Raw genomic sequence first — 23614 nt, forward strand, 5'->3', positions numbered from 1 at the left:
GTTCTGAGTCTGCACTGTCCAGTTCCATGCTCCTAGGCACTTTCACTAGTCAGCACTTAAAAAGTGCTTAGTGCAACTTGAGAAATAGAATATTTTAATTAATGTAAGTTAAGATTTAAAAAGCTACATGTAGCTGAGCCGACAGGGAAGGGGCGCATCTCTAGGTAGGCCCAAGGAGGGACCTTACTCGACCAGACATCCCGTATTAGGCGAGCTAATTCATACTCAGGGCTACAGGTTTGTTTTCCTGGCCCTTATTTCGCTGAGAAGACTGGTCACTTACCTAGGTGGACAACAGTTTAGGGCTCCAAAACTCCCTCTCCTTTGCGGAAGTTGCATTTGGCACTTTCGAATAGGGTCCCCCAGAGGGGTGAGAATAGTCTCCGCTGCCTGCGCCCCAGGTGGAGCCTGTTGCCGACCGGAGCTGCGGCTTGAGTTCTTTCTGTAGGCTTGATTCAGGAACTTTGAGTCATCTTGGTAATACCAGATTGGATGCCTAAAGCTTCGAAAACAAAGAGAGCAGAACTTTCAGGAAAACTGACTGTATCGACAACATGGCAAATGCGAAGTCAATGTTCCGGGAGGTTCTTCCAAAACAAGGGTAATTGTCTGTGGAAGATGTAACCACAGTGGTGCTGTGTAAACCCAAACTTTTACCCTTAAAATCTCTGACTCTGGAAAAACTGGAGAAAATGCAGCAAGCAGCACAAGATACCCTTCGGCAACAGGAAATGGCAGTAAAGAAAAACTGGAAAAAGCCTACTGACTAATAAACTTAGCGCTTCAGAGCACCCTACCTTACCTACAGCTAAAGTATAGCTGTATACTATAAGTATAGCTGTTACTAGCTAAAGTATAATTTGTACCTGTATGCTGAAAATAGTATTTATTAATAAAACTGGTAATACTCATATAAATAATTTAAAAATACCAAAGATTGATAAAACTTGTTAAACACTGCTTTAAATTAAGTAGAGTTAACTTTGAACCAAATATTTTGGGATTTTCATGGTTTCTAAATTACAATTTAAATTACCATTCTCCACTCCTAGTACAAGGTTGACATAGGCACAAATAACTAAATCCAACTTTTATGTAGAGCATTTTTACATGTTTATTACAAATATGAATCTGAACATACTGTTCAAGCTTTTACATTACCTAAATAAAACATTTTTTAACCAAAAAAATAAAAAAATAGAAAGCCACATGTAACAAGTGGCTAGTGGCTGCTGTATTGACTAGCATAGCACACTTGTGCTGTGTATGAGTATGAAGCCTTTTTAAGGGACTTTGAGATTCTTTGTTGTATGTTATTTCCCAGTATAAGAGAGGATTAATGCAAAGACACTGTTTTAGTCTTGTTAATATGGTAAAGTAATATTGTTTTAAAGACAACTTTTATTGAAGATCTTAACATACAAATACAGAAAAAATACAAATATAGTCAGTTTAATGAATTATCACAAGGTAAACATTCTTTGCAACCACTGCCCAGGTTGAGAAATAGTACATAACCAGTCCTGTAGAAATCATTCCTTGTCAATTAACTACCTCTTCCAAATATTATCTTGTCCAAAGGTAACCATTCTTTTCTCTTGTAGCAACAGAAGTTGGTTTGGTCAGTTTTTAAACATATCAGTGGAATTGCATAGTATATATTTGTTTTGTTTGGCTTCTTTGATTTGAAAAATTATATTTTGTAAATTCTCCACATTCTTGGATGTATGTATAATTTATTTTCTTGGATATATATTTTGTGAGTGCATATTTACCAGTTTATTTTTAGTTTAAGATTACTATAAATAAAACATTCTTATTTTTTGTTGGCATGAATTTACTTGCAGGTATATTTATCTAGGATAGGAATTGTTGGGTTGCAGGATATGAATATTGGTTAAATTTTGGCATATTTTACTAAACAGTATTCTTAAGAGTTGGTATCAGCTTTTATTCTTACCGACAGTGGCTTCTTAATTTCAGTTACTCTGGTCAGTATGTAGTAACAGCATTATGATTAAAATTTGCATTTCCCTGGTTATTAGAAGGTTGCATTCCTTTTTCATAAGTTTATTGGCCATCTAGATACTCTCTTACCATGTACTTAAAACAAATTTTTTGTGTGTGTGGCTCGGGATCAAACCCAGAGCCTTGCATATGCTAGGCACGTGCTCCACCACTGAGCTGTACCCCCTAGCACTGTTGTGCACCTTTTGAATTTCATGTCTGTCTTTGACTTTGCGCATTTGACTTTTCTGGTGTTTTATATTTTCTGTAAATGAGCTTTTTCGTAGTTTATATTATGACAAATTTCTTGGACAACTCTAGTTTGCCCTTTTATCTTCTTAATGGTCTTTTGTTGAATAGATTGTTGGTATTAACACAATTCAGTTTACCAGTCATTTCTCTTATGGGTATTTTCTTGTTCAAGAAATTTTTCCTTACCTTTAAGGCATGAAGATAATAGCCTATGTCTTATACTAAATCGTTATACTTTTCATATTAGATCTATAATCTACCTGGAATAAATTTTGTGTATCTAGTATCCGTTTGACACAGAATGAAGTTTAATTCCTTATGAATGAATGTCCAATTGATCTAACACCATTAATTGACAAACACTTTTTTACCCCAGTGTTCTTCAGTGTTATTTTTGTTATAAATTAAGTGTACATATGTGTATTTGAACTTGAGATCCTCCTGCATCAGCCTCTCATAGTTCTGGAATTAAAAACATGCATCATCACCACCACACCTGCTACACATTTGAATTTCTTTCTGAGACAGGGTCTTGCTGTGCAGTTTAGCCTGGCCTAGAACTCACTATGTAGCCTGTGGAACTCATGGTGATTCTCCTGTCTGAGCTTCCCTAGGGCTGGGATTATAGGTGTGGGCCACCACACCTCTCTTTAGTCCATATACAATTAAAAAAGTTCTATCAAGTTTCCTTATCAAAATTATGTTCCTAAATTCTTTGCATGTGTATGTATTTTATTTTATATATTATATTTAATATTTAAAATACATCAGTATATAAAAAAATCACAAGGTATTTATCCAGCCTCTGTTGATGAGTATTTAGGATGTTTCCAGTGTTTCACTTTGTTAACAAAGCTGCAGTGAACAGTTTTTATATAATTGTTCTATACTCTTTGCAAGAAGTGGAACTTCTGGGTAATATGTTATCTATGTTTTCATTTTTGACAGATTTTACCCTATTGTCCTTGAGTAGTTATGAATGAAGTATGTGAGTGGGGCTCTTTCTCCAGTGTAATTCTTGGTTTGTGACACTGTTTTAGAATGCCCTGTATACTTATTCCCATTCCTCATCCTCATTGATTTGTTTTCTCTGATCCTTTTTCTCCTTCCTCCCTTCCTCTCCCTCTCTTCTTATTAATTGAGCCTGGGGAGGGCTGAGCTATATCCTTAGCACTTTTTCTTGAAACAAGGTCTTAATAAGTTGCTCAGGCTTTCCTCAAACCCACAGTTCTCCACCTCAGCCCCTCGAATAGCTAGGATTCCATTTTGTCTCATAAAGGGAGAGAGAGAGAGAGAGAGAGATGAACTATTCATGTCTTTGTTTTGTTTCAGTCTTTTATCATATGCCTTCCATGTAGCTTTATTGTATATGTGTGTTTGTATGTGTGTGACCAGTACACCATTGTTTATCCTTACTTTGTGTTTAGAGCCATCTTTGATAACCATTGCTCATTCCTTGAATCAGGACAAGATAGGATGCCTTTTATATTATTTGTTTTCCCCTTTATTAAGTCTTTACATTTATATACTTATATCACCATTTAATTATAAGGGCACAGACTGTTGAGACCAACGTTGTATTGCTAGTACCTAACACATACGGGGCCCAGGTATATTTAAGGAGTGGGTGGATTTCCTTTGCCAGTGTAGAGCAGCATGGGTTTATGATTATAAAATAGTAAACATAAAAAAATTTTGTTTGAAAATTATGTTGTAGGATGTAGCAAAATATTGCTATAGTATCTTGAGATCTGATAAAAAAAAGGTGAGATGTGTTCAGGTTCTCATTTCATGTCCTTGTCCAGCTCTACCATTTAATTAATTCCTTGTCTGAAGTAGAAGGGAAGAACCCAGTTTAGATCTCAGTGGTTGGTATTGGCCTTTGCTTTCGCAGAGCTAATTCTGACCAGTTGAGACAGCCAAGGTTCTGAAAAGGGGTGTAAATGAGCCTTCAAGACTGTCCTGTTCTTTCCTCAGTCACATCCTCTGACCCTTGAGAGCTCATTAAGTATAATTCTCTCTATTGATTCTGGCTGATGTAGGTGGTTTCCTTGGCTCTGTTTGGGAGAAATGTTTCAATGATGTCCCAAATGATTGAGTCAGATGAAGAATGACATATCCACTAATGGTTGTATGGAGTTCACATTCTGAACCACTGTGTAGGACCCTCAAGGAGAGCAGTTTGGAGCTGTTTGTTCATAACTATAGTAGAACTGGAGACAGTCACACAGTTCACCCTCTTTGGCCATCTCCGTATCTTTGGAACTGGACTTACACTTACCTAACCTTCTACTGTCTCAAAGATGAGATAGACTGTATTCGTTCAAAAATGGTGAGTTCTATAAAACTCAGGAATTACCATTTTGTCATTATAAATGACCCTTAGGGACAAAGAAGGGTGACTGTAGATACACATGAGTCAGTCTGTGCCCAGATTTGTGTCTGCCCAGATGTCCTTAATCTCAGCAGTGTTCTCCTGTTCATCTGTTAAGTCAGAGATCTTTCTCTTTTTTTTTTTCCGATACTGGGGATCGAACTTAGGACCTTGCACTTGTGAGGCAGGTGTGCTGCCACTGAACTTAATCCCCAGCCCTGATCTTTCTCTTTTCTTTGGGATGGGTGCTAAGTTCCAAAATATTGAACTTACTGCAGCTTTTACCAATAGTTCTTAATAGTGCACTTAAAAAGTAATGTACTTTTTGGTTTGGTTACAACCTGTTGTGCTAAATTTCTTGCTTTGTTTACAGAATTTGTTTTTTTCTTTTCTTTTCTTTCTAGGTTAGTAGCTCTCTTCATCTTTTTTGATGTTTTGATGTATCCACTTTGATCTTTTATTACAATTGAAAGTTAAATGAATTTACATGCATGTATTTTTAACTAAATTGTTTTCATATATTCTAACAAGTTGCCCTGTTTTAACATTTCATACTTAGATTTAACTCACATTTTATACCCAGTAATTGAAACTTTCAAAATCCAAAGTAGCAAATCCTACTTGTGTTTAATTCAAAACACAGTTATAACCTATAGTAAAATAGGCAATTTTTCTAAAATTGCTATTGTCTGCCACTAATATAGGTTAGAGTTTTTTAGAAGCAGGAGAAATACCTTGAACTTAAGTAAACTAGATTTATATTTATATTAATGAAGATATTTCAAAAATATGTTTTCTAGGCCAACCATATCCTGACCCAGCTCTTCCACTACAAAAGCAAGATAGATACTATTCTAATTCTGGTAGACTATCTGGACCTGCAGAACTCAGAAGTTATAATATGCTTTCTTTGGATAAAGTGGGTAAGAGATTGTGTGTGTGTGTGTGTGTGTGTGTGTGTGTACGCATGTGTGTGTTTAAATGTGACATACTAAAGAACTAGAAGCTGAATGAAGAGCTAATATAATTGCAATCTCTGGTTGCTTTTAAAGCCAGATTTCTTTCCTGAAACTTCTTGGCTTATGTTTCTTGTTATACAGTACGTAGACGTGGCATTTAAACATACGTTGGTGCTTGGTTTGAGCACCATGGTAATGGGTTTACTATGTACCTATGATGGAAAACCTCACTTGGTTCCATGGCTTTTTAAATTTTTAAATTTTTCTAGCCCGCTTCTATATAAGCTGTTTAGTAAGGGAAATTAGGCAAGCAAATGTAAATGGATATCTGAAAGACCACCAAGAAAATAATTTAGTTACATGTTCTACTGATGGTTTAATGAGTTACTTTGTTTAAACATTTTATCCTTAGATTTATTTAGCTAACATTTACTGAGCACTCTACTCTTTGTCACTCTTACTGAAACTACCTCATAGTCATTCACTAAAGTTTGGAAATGAAGTATTATTTAATGTAGCAATCAAAAGTTCATAACATAAGAAAAAAATAATTTTTAAAAAGCAGAAAATTAAAATAAATTTATTGTTGAGGTTTCCTTAAGAAAGTCTATATTTAGGGGTGGCATTCTCCACTTGAAATATGTTGATTTTCAGGGTTTCTGTGTCTCTGTGTGTGTGTGCTGGTGCTGGAACTCAGGGCCTGGTTCATGCTAGGCAAGTGCTCTAACCACTGAACTATATCCCCAGCCCTAGCAAGTAATTTTTAAGTGCCTTTTAGGTTGCACCCTGTGTGACACGGCATGAAGTATAAATATGGGACGATAACAGTATCTTTCTGTTATATGTACATCAGCTTATATACTTATATATGAATGTGTTGGTTTATATCAGTACATGAAGGTGAATGTGAGAGAGATACAGTTAAAATATTGAGTGCTCAGCAAACATTTATTGAATAAAAATGAATTACCTCATTTAATGTTTATGGTAACCCTGTGAAATCAGTGCTTTTATTGTCCTCACTTTATAAGCAGAGGCTCCAAAAGATGCTCAAGATCTCAAGAAGTATCAGAGGCAAGATTTGAGCATGGGTCTGTTTAACTCTAGACCTGTGGCTTTAATCACTGTACTTTACTGAAAAGAAAGAGTAGTAGAATCAGCCATCGATACATTTATCATAGTCATATGTCACTTAATGACAGGTATGTTGTAAGAAATGTGTTGTTGATGTTTTAGTCTAGGAGGGCTCCCTCCTGTGTATTAGCTCCCATGTGCTGCAACACAGGCCCTGATAAAATAAAGACTCCCTTTGGTGTTCCTGTAAACCTGCTTGTGATTTATTTCTCCGGTAGTTGGATACCAAAAGTCCTATAAATCTACTTAGGATTTTTACCCTGAGTGGTGTGGACAGAGTGAATGAACAGAGCTGTTAACACTGAAGAGCTCTAAAGACCAGCAGCCAACTGAGACCAGTGTTAGAGACATAGCACCCAGCAGAATTGACTTAAGAGTGTCCAGCATGAGCTGGTGTTGGACAGTAACAACTGGCTGTGGCAATGACCAACAGCTGATTGTGTCAGCTGTTGGCATCCAGCATTACCTGGCATCATCTGGTGATGTTAGGACTGCTGGCAGAGCTACACTTTGCTGATTCACAATTTCCATCTGAATCGAGCAAAGGAACCCAAGGCTGACTAGCAACACTTAGAGTTGCCTTTTCTGTGAAGTCCTTGGTTATTCTATTGCCTCCTGCACCCTTGAGTCTTTATGTGTCCCACAGCACCACACATCTAATGTTAGCCCGTTGGAAATTTTTTAATGGATGTTTTTGTTAGAAGACTGACTAGTGCAAAACTGAAACGGGATGTGTGCACTTCTGACTTTTTTTTTTTTACATTAAATACCAACTCTTTTTCAAGACTTAAAAAAAACGAAATGTGTTGTTAGGCGATTTCATTGTTCTGTGAACTTCAGAGCATTAATTAATGCAAACTAAGATGCTATAACAGTGGTGGCGAATCTCTGGGACACATGCTGCAGTGAGCATGCAGAGCCCTCTCTGTCAGCACTTGAGCCAAGTCTCTCCAGCCAAGGTGTGACAAATTACCAGCACGCACACCACAGCAAAGATCACATTGAAGTGCAAAAGCATGCCAAATGCAGACTTTCACCTTGTAATAAAAAGCTGTTTGTATCATTGAAAGTTCTGTTATTGTGTTTTTCTTTTAAGACAAAAGATGTTAATGTATGAGTTTTTTTTAAACTAAAACTTTAGGATTCAGGTTACTTATAGTGTTGGCTCTTCGTGATAAATCAGTGGGTTTTGGGTTACAGTTTGGGGACTCAGTCTCTAAAAGGTTCACCATCCCTGAACTACAGTGTCACTAGGCAGTATACTCTTAGGGGACCCCTGTCATATATGTGGTCTGTCGCTGAACTGAACAGCATTATGTGGTACATGTCTGAATCTAGTGGATGCTCACCATAAAACAAGCATTATGGTATTTGTTGTTGTGTCAGTGATGAATAGGTAACCAGCATTCTTTATACTTCAAGGTCTAATAAAGTCGTATGGGAAGTTACCCTATATAGTTGACAGTAGTTGTGAATAGAAAATGTTGTGGGAACATGTGGAGCACTGACCCACAGAAGTGGTGGTGTGGTAAGTGTGAGATAGTCAAGAAAAGCTTCTTTAAAGAAGTGGCATGTACACTGAGAATTAAAGAAGAATTAGCTGGACTGGAAAGATGATGGCAGTGTTCTAGAACAGTGATGGCAGTTCTTTTAGAAAATGAATGCCAAACTGTGACCCAGAACCCACTTATTTATTACAAAGAGCCAACACTGCAATTAAACCCAAATGCTAAGGTTTTACTTTAGAAAAAACAACTCATACATTAACATTTGTCTTAAAAGAAAAACAAGTGACACCTGTGCCATTAGGTTTACCGCCACTGTTCTAGGATAAGAGTAGCATATTTAAAGGTTTAGAGTTAAGAATGCATAGTAAATTATGACTGTACCATGGAGTGTGCCAGGAAATATTTAAGCAAGTGGCCTCTGAGGTAAGCATCATTTAGATTTTTTTGGTACTGGGGATCGAACTCAGGACCTTGTGCTTGTGAGGCAGGCACACCACCACTGAGCTAAATCTCCAGCCCTGCATGGTTTAGATTTTGTAAGGCTTTGCAAACCATTCAGAAATTTAGGAATTTATCCTTATTCTCAGGATAATGGGAGTGCGTTGAAAGGGTTTTAAGCAGCACAATATAAGATCTGCATTTTATAGAGAAGTTTCTGTAGTTGCATTATGGAGTGTAGGGATCAGTAAGATTGGAGGCAGGGTAACTTTGTAGGAGACAATGACAGGAATCGAGATGAGTGAAGTAGTGATTTAGCGGAGGGACTAGATCAATGTGAATAGACGTGGAAGAAATAGAGTTAGGATTTAGGACTGAAGCCATGTGGGAGGTACAGTAGAAGGAGCCTTGGCCGACAGCCAGTTCCTGGCTGTGGTACTTGACTGAATAGAGGGAGGTGCCATTTTTGTTCTGAGACACGGAGCAAGTTTGAGAAGAAAAATTGTAAGTTATATTTTGAATAAAATTAGCAGCACTTATGATACAACTTCATGACTATTCAAAGAGGTGGGTCAAACTTAGAAGTGGTCGGAAAAATATCTGGATCTGAATTACAGATATAGAAATCAGTATCTAGTTAAATATATCTAATTAAAGCTATAGGAGTAGATAGGGTTTCTCAAGGAAAGAATAAGAAGTACTCTTAAAGTGGCCCTTCAGAAATACCACCACTGAAATAGAGATGGTCAGAGGTAGTGGACTTCACCAAAGATGCTGAAAAGCAGCAGCTAGAAAGGAAGGCTAGAGAGAAATGGTCTTGTTATAAAACTAGAAGGCTGAAAGCATTTCAAGAGGGAGGGTGTGGTTGACAGTAGTGGAAGATAGAATACCTCCCCTTTTGTCATGGGGAATGTGTACCAAGACCCCCGAGTAAACCCTCTATATACTATAATTTTTCCTATGTCCCCTGTAGCATTATCACGTAGCACAGAGTTAATCTGTCCTTCCATGTCTTGTGCCCTAGTGTCCCCTTTGCATCAGTACCCTTGCACATTGGGACCATTATTAAGTAAAATAATGGTTACTTGATGAACACAAGCACTGTGATATCATGACAGTCGATAGTCTAGCTGATAACTGAGATACATGGCTACTAAGTGGCTAACGCACAGTAGAATGAATACACTGGACAAAGGAATGACTCATGTCTCAGGCAGGGCAGAGTGGAATGGTGTGACATTTCATCATGCTACTCAAAAAGGTCCAAGACTTCAGAATTGTTTTTTGGAATTTTTCATTTCATATTTTTATATCATAATTGACAGCAGGTAACTAAAACCTCAGAAAGTGAGACCATACATAAGGGGTGGCTACTGTAATGTAAAATAAAGATTAATAGTGTCTTTTAATTTAGCACACAAAGAGACTTTCTTTGTGGTAAAAATTTCAGTGGAACACAGTAGATATTGCAAATAGATTAAGTAACATGAGATTTAAAATTGGAAGAATTGTGAATAATATATATTCAATAGCTGTGGATTGTGAAGGAGAGATTAGCTAGAAAGGAATCCTCTTATCTCTCTCAGTTGTAAATAGGAAAGACTTGGATGGAGAAGAGAGAAGAGAGCCAGTAGAGAGGGCAAGATCCCTGAGGAAGCTCCCGGAGAGGGTTTCTGAGCACAGGATCTGGTTGTCAGTTGTCTGGAAAGATCCCAATAGTAGGGGAAGGAGTCAGAGGAATATAGTTGAGAAATGTTTATGTTTGATCATAAGTTTAAGGGAATATGTGACAAGGACAGTAGGTTTGAGGAGAATTGGAGGTTTGGATTGCTGAGAAGAAACTGGCTCAGAAGACTTGGAAGGCCAGGCTGTGTGCAGCTGAAGTCGGGCGGAGGCACTGGAGTGACTCGTGCCAGGCTGCATGAGCCTTTTTTGCTCCCTGTGAGTGCTAGGTGGCTTAGATATGGATAGGGAAAGTAGAAGTAGAGATCTTGATTAATCTAAGCTTATTATGTGGAGAAGCACAAGTGAAAGTTGCTCAAGCAGGCAAAGATATTAGTAGGTGGTTGAAGTGACAGACTTTGGAATTTAGGAAAAGATGGGAAGAAAGGAGGAAACTGAGTTAGACTGGAGGACTGGAAGCCTCAGTGATATCCAAGGACAGATGTAGCAAGAGTGACTAAAAGAGAAAGCCAAGAGAGACTAGGTAGTGGGTGTGGTCAGAGAGAAATTGCGTTTATGCTATCAGAGCCAGAGCTGTTCTTCATGATAAAGTCCAGGAACATTTATTTAGAAACAGAGGCCAAATTCAAATGGCTAATCTGTATTATTTGGTGGATGAATAAGAAAGGAAAGAAGAAAAAGGAGAAAGAAGAAAGTTAAGGGAAGGAGAAAGGAAGAAAGGAGGAGATGCTACCTCCCAGATATTCCCTCAAGATGCGGCAGCAGGGTTGCCTAGGAACCAGCTGGAGAAATCATCACCACACACTGATGCAAACTTTTTTTTTTTTTTTTTGGTACCGGTGATCGAACTTGGGACCTTGCACTTGAGAGGCAGGCGGCAGAACCACTGAGCTAAATCCCCGGCCATGCAGAATTTATAATCCTCGAGATTTCTGTGGACCTCAAGCTGTTCTTGTGGCCCTAATATAAAATTCTGGCTTTAAGCTAGTGTCTGCTGAAAAGGGGGGTGGGAAAATATCAATGTCCTCTATGATCGGGAAATATTCTAAGAATAAATGATAAGTCATATATTTTTCCTGGTTTAACTTTTATGTCTAGATGGGCCAATGTCTTCAGAAACGGAATCCCGTAGAAATGATACAAAAGATGATCTTGGTGTAAGTATAGAATATAGAATTTCATCCATGTATTAAGGAGCCTTCTCATCACTTGGTTTCATATAATAGAAATGTAGCTAATAACCTATTTTGTGATATAAATCTTTTCTTTTGATAAAATATAGTTCCTACTTAGCATTAAAGCTGTTTTTTTTTTTTATCCCCCTGGATATTTAAACCATAGAGATAAGGTACAACTTTCAGGCTAGCGGTTTAAATTAGTTTATTAGTAGAACAGATGTTGGATTTTTAATTTGTATTTGAGGAAAAAAAGTTTTTTTGTTTTGTTTTTACAGTGCTAAGGATTGAACCCAGGGCCTCACATGTGCGAGGCAAGCACTCTCCCACTGAGCTGCGTCCCATTTATTTGTTTACTATATTTGCTTCATTTTTACTGCATTTACAGTACTGGTTTTATCATTTAAAATACAAATATAAGCATCTTGCCATTTCTTTCTTTCCCCAGTATGTGCTTGCTAAGAGAATGTGTATTTTGCTGGGTGTGGTGGCACACACCTGTGATCCTAGCTCTCTAGGAGACTGAGGCAGAAGGATTGAAAGTTCAAGTAGAGCACATATAACTAGTGACTTAGCAAGACCCTGTCTCAGAATTTTTTTAAAAGTTTGTATTTTGATATTCTTGAACTATATTTGTATCTTAGCTTTAGCCAGAATATTGTTTTGTTGGTTAAAGTTGTTTTCTGTTGCGTTAATAAACCCAGTTGATAATGTTAGTGTGGAAGACTGGATCCTGCTGTAACTGAGACTGTCACAGACTGCTTTCTGCCTAGTCCTGTGTGTGCTTTCATCTATGCCTAAGATGTTTAGGGAAATTATTGTGAGTTTTGTGGTTGTTTTAGTGATTGCCATATGTCGATTTGTTACAGAATTCAAATGTGCCTGATTCTTCTCTCCCTGCTGAAAGCAAAGCAACTGGCCCTGGGTTTGTTCCTCCACCTCTTCCTCCAGTTGGAGGTCAGCCGTTTCTAATGTATCCAAGGAGCCAGGTCCTGAGGAGAGGACCTCCTTTTCCTCCACCTCCTCCAGGAAACATGTATGGAGCACCTCGAGATTATTTTCCACCAAGGGATTTCTCTGGCCCACCGCCTCCATTCCCAAGTAGGCCTTATTCTTTAAAAACATAATTTGTGTTTTACACAGTAAATCAAAGATGCTAATTTTACTGTCTATTCATATGGTAATACTGTAGAAGAATGATTTTTCTGACATTCTGTCAATATACCATTACTTTTCCAAATTGAGAAGGCAATCAACCATCAGCAGACTGTAGTGAGACTATAGTAGACTGTTGATTTATCTTAATAATGTGGAACTATTTCTGTATTGTAGTAGTCTGGAGAAATCATTGACTTTTTTGCAGTAGTCTTACGTTAAGACTAAAATTATTTGCATCTTTCTCTCTTTTTTTCCAGTCCTGGGGATTGAACCCAGGGTCTTATACTAGCTCTATCACTGAGCTACATTCCCCACCCATTTTTATTTTGAGTCAGGGTCTCATTATTGTCCAGGCTGGCCCCAAATTTGTGATCTCTCTGCTTCAGCCTCCTGAGTAGCTAGGGTTATAGACATGTGGCACCATGGTCTGGCTTGTAGCTCATTGAATAGAAACTTGTTATTGTTGACAATTAGTTAATTATAATTTATATTTTTGGATTGAAATTACTGGCTATTGCTTCTCGGCCTTTTGGCTAAGATCAAGTGTAAAATTACTGGCTAACTAGGCCTGGTGGTGCATGCTTATAATCTGAGCACTTGGGAGGCTGGGGCAAGAGGATTGCAACGAGTTGATGGCCAGCAGAGGCTACATAATGAGTTCAAGGCCAGCCTGAACTATATAGCGAGACCTTGTCTCAAAACAAAAAATTACTGGCTAATGTATTTTTAGTCTTTCAAAAGTGGTTGCCATGTAGTCCTACATATTTAAAATCTAAGATGTATTTATCATGTTGGAATTATTTAAATTCTTTCATAGTCTTGGAAAAAAGGAATAACTTATTGCTTTTATAGCCATACTTTACCACTTAGAACTAAAGGTTTTTGCAGAATAAATATCTGATTATCAAATAATAGACAAAAGTCCATTCTTTGTCTTATGTTCTCTCAGTTTTCCTCTATTTTTAAAATTTGGGGAATTTCAAGATGATCTTGGTATCACTGGAAATGTTTCAGTATAATATGAAGTCAGAATCACTGATCCGAGTGTTAAATGGTGGAAATGATATTACATGAAAATGTTTTTTAAGGTGAGGTTTGTATATTACAAAATAATTCCACTTTTTTAAAGTGTTAGGACAAAAATTGTGTTTAAAATTATATTCCCATTAATCAAATATAGTTGAAGAAAGTACATTTTCCCAATGTAACACTTTTATCGTTTAGATAAGTAATTATTCTGGTGTCAGGTTTTGAATATAAGAATAGGTATTGGGGGCCAGGGATTTAGCTCAGTGGTGCTGCCGCCTGCCTCGTAGGTGCAAGGTCCTGAGTTCAATCCCCAGTACCAAAAAAAAAAGATATTGGAATTTATAAGCTAATGATTTTAATAGGACTGCAATACAGGTTCTTAAAGTTTAAAAATGTCTTTTACCAATCTTTTTGAACAGTGAGAAATGTCTATCCACGGGGTTTTCCTCATTATCTTCCCCCAAGAGCTGGATTTTTCCCCCCACCCCCACATTCTGAAAGTAGAAGTGAGTTCCCTTCAGGGTCGATTCCGCCTTCAAATGAGCCTGCTGCTGAACATCCAGAGCCACAACAAGAAACCTGACAATATTTTTGATCTCTCTTCAAAAGTAATTTTATCTCTCATTTTCAGTTTAAGTAACTGCTGTTACTTAAGTGATTATACTTTTGCTCAAATTGAAGCTTAATGGAATTACAATTCTCAGGATAGTATTTTGTAAATAAAGATGATTTAAATATGAATTTTATGAGTAAATTATTTCCATTTTATTTTATTCTAAGTAGTATAACTATTTTAATTTGATTATCTGGTCCACTATTACATAAACAATAATGGGAGTTTTATATATGTAATCTTTCAGTTGGGAATATTTAAAATTGCAAACAAAGGCTACCTTTATGCCAAGAAATGTATTTGCTATGGTTGTACACAAATATGAAAGTAACTTTATGCCTAAATAAATAAATTTTAATTGATTTAAAGTCTTTTTTTGCATTGACAATAAAACCAGCTAGTTTTCCATAAATATGGCTTCATAAATTAGTTTCTTTGTACCAATAACTTTGAAGTTCAAAACTAAAGCTTTTTGTGGTGTTGATTTGATTATCTTACCAAAAATTTGTCCTCTTTCTTTCTTTCTTTTTTTTTTTTTTGTCCTCTTTCTTGAGAATAGACAAGAGTAACCCAAAGCAACAAATTAATATACTTTAAAAAGTCAGAATTGATTATATTTTAAAGAAAACCAGGATAGTGCCTACTGGTAAATTTCAGAATTTTTATTATAGTTCTTTCACTGATTTTCTTATACAGTTTTATTTCATTTTCCCTCTTAATCTATAAGATGTTTACTGTCTTCTGTGGGAAATGTTGAGATTTTGCTGTTGGAAAGCTGCCAGGTTCGGGCCAGCAAACCCTGTTGGAGAGACGAGTAAAGACGCAAGAGACAAGAGAGTATCTTTTGTCTCAAGGGGCCAGGGGACTTCACCCAAATGGAGTGAAGCCCTGAACTGACTCAGATCCCCAGATTTATTGATGAACAACAAAGGCATAGAGTTCTGCTGAGCACAGATGTTTGTTTTAGGTAGCAAGGCAGGCAAGCAAGGCTTGGTGACAGTTTGGCTGAATAATTAGCTTTTATCTGATTGTCCCCTTAGGAACTTCCTTGTTTTCCCTATAAGGCCCATCCCTGTGTGAGTTGGCAAAACCGTCTTCAAGACGTTTTGGCTCCTCAGAATTAGGAGGTGCCCCCCACCTAACCCAAGCAGACATTGACCCATTGGGTGTTGCAAGGAACTCCGCAGATAGCTATACAGAGACAATTATGTCATCATTTTGAGCTTCCAACTCAGTATCTTTATAGAGTGTTTCAGGTTGGTATTCTATTCTTAATCTTGCTAATCTATTACAAAGGAAAGACAGTGAAACATAACTAAAAAATATTACAGTACTTATGTTAACCAGTTGGTTGTTTTAGTTGTTTGCTTGGACTTTTTTTTCTTCAGTGCCGAAAGACAAGATGAAATATTCTTGAACAAAGCAGTGATTGGAGAACATAATGCCAGCATTTCCCAAATGTTACTTGGAACATAGGTCCTTTAAGGTATTTCCACTCTCCTATTACCATGCCGACCTTGGAGAAAAAGCTTAAAAAGAAAAGCTGTATGTGAAATGCTTGGATAAAATATTAAGTGGCATGAAGAATCAAAAACATCATTACCTCGATGTTTGCTGTGGTCTGATTGTTTATGTCCCTCCAAAATTCATGTATTGAAATCCAGACTCCCAGTGTGGTAGTATTAAGAGATAGATCCCTTTGGGAGGGATTGGGTCATGAGGCTGGAGCCCTTGTGAGTGGGATTTGGACCTTTATAAAAGAGGCCCAAGGGAGCTTGTTGACCCCTTTTGCTACCTCTAAGGTATCTCTACTTGCCCTCATCAGAGACTGAACCTGTCAGAGCCTTAATCTTGGACTTTCCAGCCTCCAGAACCCCAGGAAACAAGTTTCTGTGGTTTATAAGCTATCCCATTTATAACATCTTGGTGTAGCAGCCTAAATGGACTAAGACTAGCTATATTTAGAAGCCAGATTTGGGATTTTTTTGTTGTTGTTCATTGTAGGATAGGGGAGGCTTGTCATGGTTTCAGATAGAAAGGAAGGACAGAAGAGAATCAAATAATAAAAATTGGAAACAAAGAAAGCAAGAGACGAGGAAAGCATGGGATAATGACAGAGGAAGGCAGAAAGGCTTGATGTAGGTTTATTAGCTTAAAATACTTTGGGCTTATAGAGTAAATGAACAATATTTAGCTTTCAGATATATATATATTTAATTCTTTTATTGGTACATTTTAGGTATACAGTAAGTACGTTTACATTTATCATTGGATGCTTGTACCTGTACATGATCTATCTTGGTTCTTATTTTTCCCCATTCCCTGTCCGCCCTTCAACCCCTCCACCCTTCCCCTCCCCCTCCCAGCACCCCTACACCTTTTCAGATATATTTTTCATTAAAGTAATATAACCAAATGAAAACAAATAGTATTTTTAGGGGGGAGGTTGAGACAGTGTCTCACTGTGTAGCTCAGGATGGCCTTGAACTCGCAGTGATCCTCCTTCCTCAGCCCTCCCAAATCCTGAGATTACAGACTTGTGCTACCACACCCGGTTTAATTCTCTTTCCTTATTAATAACTTGACTTTTTCCTGAAGAAAGTCTTTAAAGATTGTATTACTTTATCTTTGGTGATCTGAAAATCAGTGTGAGATTTTTTTCATTCATTGGTATGTTAGTTTAGGTCCTCTCAGACAAGCATCTTCCAAGATGGAATTGGACATTGAAGAACGTGATGGGGGAAGAACATGTGAAGGATTGAGGGGGAGTGGTTGCCAGATTAGGTGAAGAGGACCTTCTGACTGTGCCTCAGGTTTGACAGCTGTGAAGGGAGAGAGGGAAGGAAGGAAGAAGACTGGGTAGGAACAGATTCAGGCCAGGGAAGGAAGGCCAGGGTAGGGGCAGTCTCTGGGCAAGACTGCTGGTAGAGGAGTCCCTCGTTGAGTGGCAGTGACTTCCCAGCACAGCAGGCTGTGCTCTGTCCTTTGCCTAAGCAGCTGCTGGGAAGTTCACTTTGGTGGCTGCTGAAGGCCCAGCCCTATCATAGACTGCCAGCCACCCGCAGTCCCCAGCTCCGCAAGAAGTACAAGGGTGTGCTGGCGGCCACATCCTGTGAGGCTCTGAAATTCTAAAGACTTACACTTGAAAATTCAGGGAAATCCATTTTGATTTTACTTTCTCATCTTTTTCTTTCTGTTCTATAAATTTTTCTCAACTGTATATTCCAATAGTCTTGAAAACTTAATTTTCAGCAATCATATTTAACCCCTTTGAATATTTTATTATACTTTGGGGTTTTTTTCATAGATTCTGTCCTTTTTGTATGATTTACATATCTTCTTGATTTTTTTCTATATAAATTAGCACTTTCTAAAAGCCCTCTTCTAAGTTATCTCTTTTCTCTGGGTTTAATCATTTTGTTTGCCTGTCCAGGACTTTCTGTTCTCACATGCCTGGTAAGCTTTAAATTGTCCATGGCAAAGAAAGATGGTTAGATGGCACTAGTTTTTACCTTTTTAAGTATAGGAAAGGACCATTTCCTCTTTGGTCTCTTTCTCAGGTGATCTTTTTTTTGTGGATTCTTGTGTGGGTGTGTCCCGGGGAGAGGGGACAGTGACTGACAGGCTTTCCCTTAGGATGGCTGATAGGGTGTGGGCTTTCAAATGCTGGACTGCTGGGGCCTTGTCTGGGACACTGCCTCACACTAGAAGCCCTTGATTATTTCAGTTTACTTTTTTTAGGGAAGATCTATTCAGTGTTTTAGCTGGAGGCAAATCCTCGCTCACTGTCTTGTGGTTTGGACTGTGGATGGGAATGGTGGTACCAGCTATTAGTCTATATACAGACCTTCAAGTAATCTTCCTATTTTCGTGTCCATCTTCATTTCTCTGTATAGTAAAGAGTACATGGCCTCAGGTTCTGTTAAGTAGGCCTGCCTGCTCCTGTCCATGGTGACATACTCTAGGCAGTGGCTGTCTCTCTGTTTTTCATTCATCCATCTTCAGAAAACCTCGGAACTTTGCATTTATTGATGAGCTCCTATGTTCTTTTTACTGCCATGGAGTTTATTTTTCTCTTGTGTTTATTTCAGGGGAAGTGACCAGAATGTAGTGTAGAGATGAAGAATGGAAATTATGAAGGAGGTTAAGGGAGGTGGAAGACAGAATAAAAAGCTAATGGGAGCCTTATAAGAGTTCCAGAGGGAGACTGGAAAAGAGCAGTGTACAAAGAAAGAGTGGTTAAGAATTTCCCAGAAGTGACAAAAGTCATAATTCCTTAGAGTGCAGAAGCATTCTGAGTCCAAAGCATATTAAAAGCGTATCTTTGTGGGCCGGGGATTTAGCTCAGTGCTTCCAGCGCCGGCCTTGCAAGCACAAGGTCCCAAGTTCGATCCTCAGTACCAAAAAAAAAAAGTGTATCTGCCTAGACATACCTCTAGGAATCTACAGAATGGTAGGAAAATAGAATTTTAAAAGCAACCAGTGCAGAAGGCATATTACCAATAAACAGCAAACTGATGACAGCCTTCTCATCGGTGTTGATAAAGGTCTAAAATAATGTATGTATATATGTTAATACATGGTAAGTGCTCAGTGAGTGGTAAAATATTTATATTAGAATGAACGTGATTATGGTTTTTCCAAATAAATATGTTTTTTCAAAAGACAACAACTTTAGTGAATCTTTGGCTTGGAGGAGACTGGGAAGTCTATTAATATCCTTTAGGGGCCAGGGATTTAGCCCAGTGGTTCCGTCGCCTGCCTTGCAAGCGCAAGGACCTGAGTTCAATCCCCGGTACCAAAAAAAAAAAAATATCCTGTAGAGTATTTGGTATGGTTTGGATCTGAGGTATCCTCCAAAAGCTCACGTGTTGAGTGCTGAGTCCCCACTGTAGCAGGACTCAGAAATTGGGGTTTTGGAAGGTGAATGGATCAGGAGGACCCTTAATACACTTATGGGTTCATAATTTGATGGCATTATTGAGGATGATGGACATGTAGGAGATGAGCCTAGCTGAAGAAGATGGGACATAGGGTGTGCCCCTGGGGACTGCATCGGTTCCTGGCCCTTTCATTTGTGGCTCTTTTCTTCTCTTTACTTTGTGGCTGTTAGGAGGTGAACATCTCTGCTCCATCACACACTCTGCCATGGCATTCACCTCGTCACAGGTATAGAACCAATGGAGCCAGCTGATCATGGACTGAGACTCCTGAAACCATGAGCCAAAATAAACCTTTCCTCCTTTAAATTGTTTTTCTTAATTTTTCTGTCACAGCAGAACAGCTAACTAACACAGTATATATCTTAATTAACTAGGGCCCATGGGTACTCATGCTGAGGAAATCTGTCTAATATCCAGACAGGCAGTTGAAAGAAGCTGTCCTCCCTATCAGGGTATGTGTTCACACGGAAATTGGGTTTGACAGGGTCTGAGAAAAGATCTGTCTTTGTTGGGACAATGGATTACTAACCTCTGGGATTACTTCCCAACTCCAGTTCTCTGAATGTTAGTAAGAGTGGTAGAAACTAATGTTTGCATGTAATACTTTATACTTTTCAAAACAATCCTGTGAAGGAGTTAGGGCAGGTATTTTTATTTTCATTTTCCTTAACAGCCTGAGGAAGCAGGTCTTTTTAAATTTGGTTTTGAGATCAAAACTGGCTAAAGAGGATGTACTTAAATGTTCAGTCTGAGCTGACTCTATTTTTCAATTTTGAGTTGTAAAGATTCTGGTTGTAACAGAAGGGATCAAGGATCAAACTTTGTTTGGTATGCGGTAATGACGTAAAATCAGAAAATAAATATTCTTCCTACTCTGGGCTCATTCTATATTTGCTCCCAACTAAAACTTACCTTCTGTTTTTTGAATTGCTTTTCATGTATAGAAGAAGGCTAACCCTTCAGTTTTAAACAGTGTATCAGCTAAATCTGACAGGTTGCAACTGTTGACTGTAATTGTAATTCTGTATTTTTGTACTTAAAATGGTGTCATCATTAGTTTATACTTCATTGTTTGCCCGAACACATCTTTTGCCATTTTACATTCAGCCAGAAATTAGAAGTCTTTAGAAACTAAAAGGAAAGCATCATCATTATCATCATCATTATTTTAATTTTTGATTAGTACAAATTTGCAATACAGAATGATTACATTCCTGTGGGGAGTTGGTACATAACACATCTTTTTTCATCCTCTTCCCTGCCCCTTTTCATCTCTTGATTCTGATTCCTTTCCCTTTTGCAAAAGATCTGTCACCCTATTTCCTATGAACTATCTTTTATGTTGCTCAGTTTATTTATATAAAAGGAGAACATTATTAAGATTGTGAATCTAGTTAAGAGTTGGAAAGTTGGAAGAAACAACTTGAACAGTTAATATTTTGTTACTACACTGAACTAAATTCTGTGACTAAGGTCATATTCTTTCATAAGCTCCTGGAATTATGAGTCTTGCTTTGGGGAAAAGAAATCAATAATTAGAGGTAGGTTTTTTTTTTTAGAGGTAGGCTTTTTAAAGTGGCACATTGTTTGCCTTTTTTTTTTTGGTACCGGGGATCCAACTTGGGTCCTTGTGCTTGTGGGGCAGGCAGCAGAATCACTGAGCTAAATCCCTGACCCTGCCAAATTGATAATTATATGACTTTTTGGTTGTAACCTAAAGCAAAAACAGATAAATAGTAAATATTAATTAAATGGATTTAAATGTCTTCATATATAAGAAGAATTAGAGAAGTGGACTTCTAAGCAATTTTTAATATTGAAATTAAATATGAATAACATTTTATGCTGTGAATTAATTTAGTATTTTAAAAATATTTCTAATATAAAGAAAATTTGAGGGCTAGGGGCAGGGTATAGCTTAGTGCTACTGTGTTTGCCTTGTGTGTTCATGAGACCTGGGTTCAGTCCCAGCACCACCACCACCCAAAACAAAAAACAAAAAAATACACAGAACAAACAAAAACCAAAAAGAGGGAAAATCAGAAACCTCTAGCATTAACTTTAATAAGTAACTTTCATGAAAACAGATGATTGGCTAATTTTAGATCTTAATTATTCCATGAAATGAGAATGTACTGTTTCAATCTAGTGATGAACCTAATACTTTGGGAGAGAATTTGCTTTTTTAATTTCATAAAGAAGGTTTTAAACAAAAATGTTTTCTAGTCTAATGTTTTAAATTCTGTTGTATGTAATTAGAAGCAATAATAAGAATTGGTTTAGATAAAAATTGAATATCATTACAGATGTATACAAAAGATAGAACTTCTGTTTCATACATTTCTCCTGTGGGCCTTGACAAAATTCCCAAACAGGGTGGTGCAAATTAAAATGAAAAGGGTCAGTGTGACCATCATCTGTAACTCATTCCACCAGAAACAGCACTGGAATGCCTTCTCCATCTGCTAATAATTTAGTGCCTTACCAAGAAACAGTTGTTTTTTAAGAGGGTGGAATTTAACATTGATCAATATACAAAACTCTTGATAAAGTAAGATAAGCCCACCCATACTATCCATGGACATATATTCAAATAAACTTCTGGGTTTTTTTTCTTTGTGTAGTGTTTCTTCTCTTTAAAGAGACAGTAAGTCTTATTTTGCTGCTGTATTGCTGTAATTTCAAATCCTTTAGCCTATTTTCTCATTTCCTTCTGTTGTCCTTGCCCAATTTCCCCCTTAATAATATTTTCCAAATGTAGTGCTATTAATGCAAAAACCAAATGTCAATATTCTGTTCATCTGACAAATGTGTATTGAGTCTCTGCTGTGTGCTAGGCAATGTTTTAAGTGTGCAGGAGACAGTTGTGAACAAGACAGTCTGCTCCCATGGATGCCCATGTTCTAAATTAATAGTGGGCAGATAGACTAACAAAGAAAATGCAAACAAAGCAGTTGCAGATTGTGTGCACTGAAGAGAATTAGAGCAGGTAATGGTGGTCAAGGAATGGTTTGAGGAGGTAAATTTTGAACTGCACTGTGAATAATAAAATAAGAATTTGGAGGGAAAACTAGCGTTCACAGAGAGGAAACAAATGCAGATATAACCCTGGACAAGAGTAAATGAGCTTTCATTTTTGAGGAAAAGAAAAGTGTCCAGCATGGTGGCGTGCAGTGAGCACAGGAGAGTGGGTGGGAGCTGGCGGCCTGGCCCAGCCTTGAAGGGTTTCAGTTTAAGCACACTGGGAAGCCAGTGGAGAATTTTCATATCACCTTGCGGTATATAAAAATGAAAATCACTCATTTGGATATTGAGAATGAACTGAAGGGGAGAAAGAATAGAAGCAAAGAAATAAGACTAAGGAAGTGGAACTGAAATCATGGTGGCAAGAAGCAGTGGATAAGAGAATTGGGTGGCTTTGAGATGGACGAAGTTACAGCTTGGGACTGGCTCATGGATTACACGCAGAAGGTAAGAGAACGAGGGGTCAAAGGTGATGGGTATTGGTTCGGTGAATCATGATGCCATTTGTAGAAAGCCGAGGAACTGAGGGAGAAAGAAATTTTGGAGAGAATGAAGTTGAGAATTCTGTACTGCAGTGTTGAGTTGGAGATGTCTATTTAGACATCTAAGGCGAGATACCAGAAGTTCCATGAATGTGGAGCTTGTGGAGGGGGTTTTGGCTTGGGAAACACTTGGCTTATCCACATACTGGTAACTGGGAGTGGAGGAAATTACCTGAGGAGTGAACATAGACAAGTTGTGAAAATGTAACATGGAGCTTACATCAAGTATGTATAGAAATCAAAAGATTTAGTTTAGAAACTTTCATGATACATACATCTTGGAGAGTAAAAATAGTGCCCATGACTGAAAACTAAGCCCTTTTCTCTTTTAAAACTATTTTTTGGAGGGACAAGGTCTTACTATGTAGTTCAGACTGGCCTTCTTGAACTCTCTGTGTAGCTCAGGCTGGCCCTTAAACTTGAATCAATCCTCCTGCCTCAGCCTCCTGAGTGTTGGGATTACAGGTGTGTGTCACCACGCCCAGGTTTTATTCATTTTTTGGCATTGTTCCAGTACATCTGTTGCTTAGTAGGCTGTGCTCTAGATGTGTGTTATAAACAGGCAGCATATTTTGGCCACCTGCAAAGATAATCCCTCTCTTGGATTTCTTTGAAAGACTGTGATTTAGGAAGTCTTACATGGAATTACATTCATCATCCATCAAACATCGTGATTTGCTGGGAATGAGATTGTTCTTAAACTATCAGATTATTCCTAGAATACATTGAGCTAGTATAAACCATTTAAAACAGCATTGAGAGGATTTAAAATATT

At 37.7% G+C, this 23614-nt stretch overlaps 1 protein-coding gene and 1 pseudogene across 13 annotated transcripts in view; both read left to right on the forward strand.

Moving 5' to 3' along the window:
• Mia2 (MIA SH3 domain ER export factor 2) overlaps positions 1–14698 on the forward strand; it is a 117604-nt gene extending 102906 nt beyond the window's left edge. For all 13 annotated transcript variants that reach the window (XM_087208022.1, XM_087208026.1, XM_087208023.1 and 10 more), the window contains 4 exons: positions 5434–5556; positions 11454–11512; positions 12400–12631; positions 14137–14698. In XM_087208022.1, the coding sequence (XP_087064148.1) occupies positions 5434–5556; positions 11454–11512; positions 12400–12631; positions 14137–14300 (578 nt within the window). In that variant the 3' untranslated portion in view covers positions 14301–14698. The remainder of the gene's footprint in view (positions 1–5433; positions 5557–11453; positions 11513–12399; positions 12632–14136) is intronic.
• Positions 388–897, forward strand: LOC147828807 (BBSome-interacting protein 1 pseudogene; annotated as a pseudogene).
• Positions 14699–23614: the final 8916 nt, after the last annotated feature.

The sequence above is a fragment of the Heterocephalus glaber genome, unplaced genomic scaffold, assembly GCF_053883595.1.
Source record: "Heterocephalus glaber isolate CG9 unplaced genomic scaffold, H.glaber_assembly_v1.0 deba00000901, whole genome shotgun sequence".
In the NCBI taxonomy this organism is placed as follows: Eukaryota; Metazoa; Chordata; class Mammalia; order Rodentia; family Bathyergidae; genus Heterocephalus; species Heterocephalus glaber.